Below are 8,625 nucleotides of genomic sequence, written 5' to 3'. Positions count from 1 at the left end.
CCCGTGCATGACTGCTTCCTCCCACCAACATCCAGGAAAACCTGTGACCAGAAAACTTCCCTTTGCCATCACCTCCCTGTTACTTAGCAAAGTATGTACCTGTTAGCATCTATTATCAACATATTATTCTGATCAAACACCAAAACAAAGGATTTTCTTGAGCAGGATTTTCTATGTGCAACCTTGCCCTCATGGCCTGCTCCAAAACATCCACTTTCTTTCCCACAGAGCTGTACAGAACTCTTCTTAAAACACAGTACTTTCCTTCATCCAGTCTGTCCCTTCTGTCTCCTGTCTGCTGCTCCAGCCTCTTGCTATTGGGGTGCACACTGAAATCCAGTTTTAAACATGAAGCTGTCATTCTCTTCAGCCAAAAGATGAAAAAAAACCCAACACCCTACCCATATACACGTTTTATGACAGCAATAAATTTACCACAAAAAATAAATTTTGACAGATAATAAAAAGTAAACTAATACTGAGGAGGTTTACAGCAGTTTAATGAAGGCTCTCTTACCAGATCTTGAACTCAAAATTACAATCAGAGTTATTGAAAAAAAAAAACAAACCCACAACTTAGAATGGAAAAGCTGATGAGAGCTGCCCACCTAGCCATGGAATTAACTGTGGTGTAACACTGTGCTTAAATACTCACCACACTATAGAGATGAATGTAAATCATGACCAAGGTACACACAATTCACTTCCATTCTGCTTCAATTACACATATTAAGCATGTAATTTAACCTCTGAAAGTTACTCTGAAGAACACAGAGGTTTCTTTTCTTTTTTTTCTGTAGAAACACTCACAGGAAATAAATACCATTTAAATAGACGTGGAGGGCAATAAAACGGACACGTAGGCACTGGTACAGACTAGTCCTCTTCAGCCCTCTACAAACTACAAGACAAGTTTTAAACCACAGATGGAGTGGAGAGCATGGCAGAGCTGTACAGGTACTGCAACAGGTTATGTACTACACAAGAGCACATCTGCAAAAGGTCCCAGGAGATTTTTGTTGAAGATGCAGCGTATCCACACCAGGTATATTGTGAAGGGTTTAATGTTTTCTGAGAAGGTGTGATTCTGATGGGACAACATATAAGGCATGTAAGTGTTTTCCCCTTGCTCTTGTATCCAGACTTCATATTTAACTTCTCTGACCTTGAGATATTTCAGGTTCCAGGGGATCTGCCAGGACACTGCCAGTTTAGCTTCGCTTGTGCCCTGGACAGAGGCTTGACACTTGGCATCCCTCACTTTGCCAGGATAGAGGCTACCAGACCACTTGTGCTTCTTGAGCCCGGGCTTGGACTTCACAGTCTGCCTGATCACGTGGATGAGAGAGGGGATGTTCACTTTCGTGTCCTGGTAGGCACGGAACAGCCACTCAGGGTTGCGGCAGCAGAGGTGCCGTGGCACCTCTGTGTTCTTCATGATGCGCTCTTGCTCAGCTTTGTCCAGGTGAGCAATCCCACCCTGATCCCAAGGTCTGTCCGGGTAGGTAACGGTGTCTTCCCTATTGGTGTTCTGCCAGGCAATGTACTGCAAGTCCATGCCAGGAAGGGTTGTCAGGGTTTTGTAAGGGCTGTAGTGTTCAGGGTTGATAGCATAAGGAAAAAGCTCCACCACTGTGGCACCTCTTGGCAGGAAGAGAGATGTGACTAACTGGGCCCCGTGCATGCTGACCAGCATGGAAGCATTGCTGATCAAGCGGACAATGTCAGAAAACGAATGCTCCTCCAGAGAGACAGTAATGGTTTTCATCTGGAACTCCTGAGCAAGGGCCAGTATTAGTTCTGCCTCATTTAGGATAAGTCTGTTGATTGTTCGACTGAACACTACGATGTACTCCTCACTGGAGCTTTCCTCCAAGCTGACGTTCAGCTTCTGCATCATGAATTTGGTGAACTGCCTGATCTCATTGCCAGAAACTAAAATGTTAGCCTTTGGCCCTTGTGGCTGGACAAACCCATACTGGTACCAGGTGGTGATTTTGGACAGTCCCACATACGATTTGGTAAAGCAGAGGAGCCTGCCCAGGGTTTTAAGCTGCTCCCTGAGGAGTGGCTGCTTGTTACTCAGTAACTTGTAGAGGTCAAAGTGAACACCTTCACTCCACCCTTCCATGAAGAAAAGCCGTGCCTCCATATCTAGATCAGAGAACTGCTGCATGGTGTAATAAATGGGGAGAAGGTCATCATGAAAGACATGCATCAGGTTGTCTGGGTTGAACCTGTTCACAATCAGTGCCACATCAGGCACAAAGACTGGCTTTGGCATAAATTTCAGGGCAGCAGCTGGCAGCTCCACAAAGTTGAAGTACTGGGTGTTGTGGTCTTCCACTGAAGAGAGGTCAAGCAGAGCTGGCTGGAACCTTCGGGAGCCCAGGTTGGGCAGCATGACCGAGGAGTTGCTGTGAAAGTAGACAAACTCCTCAGCCTCGGTAGAGTAGCAGAGGGACTCAAAGCGGCAGACGCGGTCAGTGTGCATCCTGCCAGTGCACACCATCCTGGTACCATCCTCCACCAGTGCCTGGAGAGCTGCATGGTAGTCAATCTGAGCCTGAGAAAGCTCCTGAGACTGCCGTGTAAGGACCAGCTCCTCTTCGATCTCGAAGACATGTTCTCGCAGCTTCATGTACTTCCACAGCACAGCAGCCAGCACACACACCAGCAGGGCATTAAACACAGCTGCTATGTTCATTCTGTAGTTAGATCCTAGCAGGATGGCAGGTGGGGAATGCAATGGAGAGGGAAGACATCATTAACACTCCTTGACATGGTGAGGGCAAAGACCTGTGAAAAATAAAACAAGAAAGGAACCATTTAAACGTCAGGTTTACAGCTCCACCACAAAGCACATTTGATGGACTACTCAAGAAAGTTAAGGCTTTTTTTTTTCCCCAGGAATTGAGGGGAAAAAAAAAAGAGTGCCAAAGCACTGCCCCAACTATAAAAAAAAAAAAAAAAAAAGAAACAGAACTGGGAGCTGCTCTACAGGAAGGCTTCCTTTCTCATTTTTATTTCTACACTTTTGGAGAAGAAGAAGTGAGAGTTGGAAGATGAGCTCTATGAAGCTTTGCCAGCAAAAAAGGTATGCTCCCTGGGACTTTGGTTAATTCTGCTGTTTGCAGAACACTGCAAGCACTGGGTCACTCACACAGGGCTTGGGAGACTTAGCTCCTTCTCTTGTTCTGCCTTCTCTCGTTCAGTCCTATGGCTGCAAGGACCCAACTGCCTCTTGCCTTTACTATGCAGATACTAATACTACAAGGAGCATTGCCAAGTATAGATTTTGCTACCCTCCATTCCAATATGAAATGGGAACATAATATATTGCATATAATGTTCAATTTAATTTTACTGGGAGAGCACTTGCAGGTTTATGGATTGCCCTGTGGGAGACTCCCAAGTCTCTCAGTCATTTCTGTGGCTGCAATCTGGGATCAAAGGCTAGCTGTCCTCATCTTCCAAAAGAAATACTGGCACGGGACAGAGCAGAGCTCTGCTCTTTATGTGAGGAACTGGTGCTTCATTAAAGCAATCAAATTTCAGTTAGTGAGAGTCTGACTTGCACGAGCACAGCCAACCCTTATACAAATGGGAAGGTAATGCATTTCGAGTGTTCCCAGTGTTGGTGTTTTCCCAGCCCAACCTGAGAACCTTTCCTGTGCTGCTCCAAGGCTTCCCTGTTTCTTTTCTGTTATGGGAGAGATCTTGCCCCTGTTTTCTTTCTGTGCAGAAACATGAGTGAGTGGCTTATATCAGAATATTGATTATATTTTCAGCTGTGAACTTCAATTGAAATATTGATTCACCTACACCTTTTATGGGTTCCAACTTTCATTATGCATCTTACTGCTAGTCAGGGTGTAAACAATTTCAGTCATGACTCATGAGGAGCTTCAGGAAGAGAGATTTCTGATTGGTATATACCAGATTAGACTGTTTCTAGCTGCAGTTTTTAAAGACAGCAATTTAAACTCTCTTTGATGAAAGTTTGCAGTGAGGGGAAAAAGCCTCATGTCTCAGAGACATGCTCTGATATCCCAAGCAATAGTCCTTTAGCATTTGAACCCAGAGATGATGCTTATATGGCAGAGTGGAGAAAGACAGCAAGGCGTATTTAGGACCAAGGTGAACACCTCCTCTAACCACCAAGGGAGTTCTTTTGAAAGGAGGTATTCTAGCCTAAAAGCTTGATCCTGCAACCTGGTTCATGCATCTTGGAACTGAAAGGAGAATCATTCATGGAATTCAACAGCCTGTGGGATCCATCTTAGAAAGAAGTCAAGGTATGTAGGCCACTGAAAAATGCCAAAGCAACAAGTGCTAGCCGTAAGGCACACAGATTCAAGAGGTAGTCTCTGGGGATCTGAGCAACAAACTCATTTCAATTTCAGAGCACCTTTTGCTACTCCAATTAAACAGAAATTAAGCCCACCTTCTTTGGCAAGTGGTCTAAAAAACTCATTTAGTAAATCCCTAAAAGCAAACACTTAAAACACTTGTTTTTATTTCAGCCACGGAAAAGGAAACGAGAAGGGACTCAAAGTGGTCATCTCATTATCAGAGCAGGATCAGCTCTCCCTAAAGATGCTTATCTCATTCTTAATACTCATTCTTCTCTTCAGCCAGTCTCTAGCAATAGAGACATGAAAGACCAAGATAAACTCTTTCCTAACACTCAGCCTTTTTTTCTACCATAGCAATTTAAACCTAATCTTGGCCCAGGTGCCACAGACAAACAATGGCTGTCATATTACCTCTGTCTTTCCTTCTCTATAACAGGGGATCATTGCTGCTCCTGATGGCTTTGCAACTTTCAACCATGGCTCTTCCATGGACAGCTTTGAATGGCAACCTGCTGGGGACAGTGGTACATCACTCAGGCTCTGCTAATGCAACCAGAATTTTTATGGGGACAAATCTTAAGTTATTTTTGTGGATACCAGATTCCAAAACTTCATTTTACTTATTCACTGTTTCTGGAAGATGTCTCATGATATCATCAAACTCTCTACCATAACCTCTCCAACACAGACCTCTCATCTTGTGACTACAGCTGTAAATGAGTTCAGCAGCATCCCCAAGGACTGAGCCCAAGAAGCCACGTGAAAAGCCTACAGTCATGAAGGAGACCTTTAACAGTCAAGTCCTCTGCCACATACACACACTTCAAACAAAGGCAAATCTGCAGGCATTGTGAAAGTTAACTACTGCAAGTCAGCAGAACAAAGCACCTATAAATCCAACGGAGTCAATACAAGTTAAGGACCTGGCAGAGGGGAAAACCCACATGGCCTCTTTTATTATTCCAGCAGCACGTGTATGTGTGGGTGTTTCAAAGGCATGGGAAGCCAGCAGCCCATACAAACACCAGCGATACCATCTGCGCTTCCTAGGTGGTGGAGAGCTCCACCGACCATAGCCTGTCCTGATGTTTCACCCCTGACTGATTCGTTCTCACCCCTGCAGCTCAAACAGAAGGGCGTAAGAGGCACTTCAGAAATGCAGCCTGATGGTCCTGGCCAGAGTTTGGAAGTCACCAAGTTTCATGTCAGACTCTGCTACAGCAATACGTCCTCAATGGACATGAATAAACAACTCAGCTTTGTAATAAAAACCACATGCTAGGTCCTGCTCCACCTCTTCCCTCACTGCAGCTCTTTTCCTTCCCTGCACTAAGCTGAAGTGACTGTGCATTAGCCAAACAGGAGTCAGGAATGAATGTTAAAAGCTAGCAGTGCTAAAGGAATCCATCCTCATTCCTGTTCTTTGTTGCCAAGTGGTAAATCCTGGTTCATGCTGCTTGGCTGAAAGCTGCTTTTGATGGAAGTAGACATGGGGATGTGGACAGGAAGGGATGTTGCTGGCAGAACTGAAAGTAGAATTCTATGGGTACTTGGGGAACTGCCTTAAATTCTTTGTCTTGGTCCTTCTAGGAGCAACACAACATACAGTTACAAGCTAGACCACTGTTTACTTTTACATTGCCAGAAGAGGCTGCACTAAAGGGCTAAAGGCAAGCAATCTCTTGCCATGTCCCTGGGTTCCCCAGTCCCCCAAGCCAAAATCAGTCATAAAGTGTTGTCAGCAGCAGCAGTCCTGGGATGGGAAACTTTCCCAAGAGGTAGCATGTAATTGTAAAATAGGAGAAAATATTTAGTCTTCCACCTCAAGAGAGCTACTTTACAATAAAAGAAACCTTCATAGCAAACCTCCCTCACAAAATGGGTAAAAGATCTGCCCCTTCCATCCCATGGTGTCATTAAAGAACATCTTAAGAACTGAAAAGTACTTGCAGAAGTGGCAGGCTAGGCACACTGCTATTTACCTTAAGAGAAGGGTCCTCTGCACTTTTTACATACAGGTCAGCATCTAGGCCACTCACTCCTCCCCATCTCTACCACATTAATCCACCCTCTCACTTCCCAGTGACACTGGGATCACCACAGCTTTGCTCCACACAGGCAGCGTGTCCCAGTTACCAAGGAAATCACATGGACTGACATTTTTTCACTCTCTGCTTTGAAATGCTAAAGCACCACTCTTCAGCAAGAGAAGATGTGACAGCTGATAGACCAGACCCCAGCCAGAAGAGACACACATGTAAAAGCAGCACAGAGCTTCTTGCTGCCAAGCCAGCAGAAGGCACCAATGCCCCATGGGAGGGGACAGGACATGCACTTGAGGTCTCCTGACTGTGACTGGAACAATAATGAGAGAGGGACTCCCAACAGGCCTGCAGCAGAGGAGTGGACTGAGAAGGGGAGATGGAAGCAGCAGATTGCCCTGGCTGAGAATGATGCCAGTGCTGACAGGGAGCAGCTGACTTACAGAGTTGCACAGTCAGAGATGGGGAGCCCAAGACACACACTGGCCTCGGGGCAGCTCAAGACTTTTCAATGGAAGTAAGAGCATGTCCTGAGGCTCGCAGCTCAGCCACAACGGATGCTGCTCCAGAGGCTAAAAGCCTGTGGAAAGGACTCAATTTTTCCAAAATAGATCATAAACATGAAGAGCTTACCACATTCTCTTATTCCATGCCCACTCACTCAGCAAAAGAGTCACACCTTCATCCTCTCAGTCCAGCTACTGCTTCTCTAACTAGCACTGACTAGTAGTATTGTCATGAAAGTTTGAACATAGTGGCACCTTCTACCTGTCAGCTGCTGGTCAACTGATCTTTTAAACATCATTAGGAAGTGGGAAAGCAACAGGAAGCATAGATGGAGACACTGATACTCTTTTTAACAAGTTGAGGAGATCAGAGTGGGTGAGATGGGAGAGATGAATTCCTACTAATAGAGTTGGCATAAGGAACTGTTTGGATTCATTCAGGAGACGAGTCCTGTTGTTCTTTTTTTAATTGTGAAGCTAGGGTAGGATGAATCACTACTTGAAAGCTATTAATATGATGGACAATGTTTTGAATCTCTTCTCTGTTTTAAAAAAATCACAATCTAAGTAAGAAATTGGGAGAAAAGCTACAAAGCCCACACAATGAAAAAACAACACCAACAAAAAGACACAAACAGAATTGTGGGATGGTTTGGATTGGAAGAGACCTTAAAGATCATCTAGCTTCAATCTCCTTGCCACAGGCATGGACACCTTCCACTATACCAGGTTGTTCAAAGCTAGGCTGGATGGGGCTTTGAGCACTTCCAGGTATGGGACATCCACAACTTCTCTGGGCAACCTTTTTCAGTGTCTCAGCACCCTCATAGTAAATAATTTTTTCCTAATATCTAATCTAAATCTAAATCTATTTTCAGACTAAACCCATTACCCCTCACCTTATCACTACATGCTCTGACAAGGACTCCCTCTTTCATTCTTTGTTTCCTGTATGGTCACTGGAGGGAATAACATGTCTGAAGTGGGACCACCAAATCCTCCAGGTATTAACAAAATAAGAAGTGCTGGACTGCCTTCTGAGGCCTTGCCAAGCTTTTGTTACTAACTGCTCAAGCACTTTCCAAGTCAATGCTCAGTTTTCCAGACCTACAGCAGGCTAAAAACCATCACAAAATGAAAAAAAGAGCATGAAGGACACACATTTCCAGAGAGCATCACCACTTTGTTGCACAAAGAGAAATGCCTCTACATGGAGGCCAGCTTGGGTTTGGCCCAGCTGACCAGCTCCTGTGCAGAGCCTGACAGGTGTGACAGCAGTGTCCAAGCAGAACTATCTCCACAGTTCTCAGAAATGCAGCACAACTAGAAGCAGACTGGGGCTGCTCCTGCCAGGGAAGAAGGTAGAGCCACACGGGCAAGAAATGGGCTAGGGACCCTGACCCTTCTTGTTATGGCAACACAGTGGGAGGGGTGGGAGCAGCTATTCTCTCCTTGAGGATATCTTGCCCATTAACACTGCCTATGCCCAGATTCATCTCTTGCTAGACTGGCTTTCCAGGACCAGTACAAGAAGAGCAAAGCATGCAAACATGGCATTTCACACTTCCCTTGTAAAATGTCTTCTGTTCTTTCTCCCACCCCTGATGCAAGAGGCCTAGCTAAGGATGCTGTATCTGTAACACACAGAGTTTTAAATACCTACTTCATTCATGCTCAAAGAGGAATTTGCTAGAAGGCAACTTTCCTGATTGGAAGGAT

The 8,625-nt window shown here is 45.0% G+C and overlaps 1 protein-coding gene across 1 annotated transcript; it reads right to left on the bottom strand.

The window, feature by feature from the left end:
* Nucleotides 1-970: 970 nt before the first annotated feature.
* Nucleotides 971-2,707, bottom strand: POMGNT2 (protein O-linked mannose N-acetylglucosaminyltransferase 2 (beta 1,4-)). Its single transcript, XM_054385098.1, has one exon. The coding sequence runs from the start codon at nt 2,705-2,707 to the stop codon at nt 971-973; it is 1,737 nt and encodes a 578-aa protein (XP_054241073.1).
* Nucleotides 2,708-8,625: the final 5,918 nt, after the last annotated feature.

This window comes from Indicator indicator, chromosome 11, assembly GCF_027791375.1.
Source record: "Indicator indicator isolate 239-I01 chromosome 11, UM_Iind_1.1, whole genome shotgun sequence".
Taxonomy (NCBI): Eukaryota; Metazoa; Chordata; class Aves; order Piciformes; family Indicatoridae; genus Indicator; species Indicator indicator.
Note: the sequence above shows the minus strand (reverse complement) of the source record. Positions and strands in the feature narration are given on the sequence as shown.

What these genes read in the sequence shown, in the direction of transcription:
- POMGNT2 (XM_054385098.1), bottom strand. Translation starts at nt 2,707, where the DNA reads ATGAACATAGCAGCTGTGTTTAATGCCCTGCTGGTGTGTGTGCTGGCT.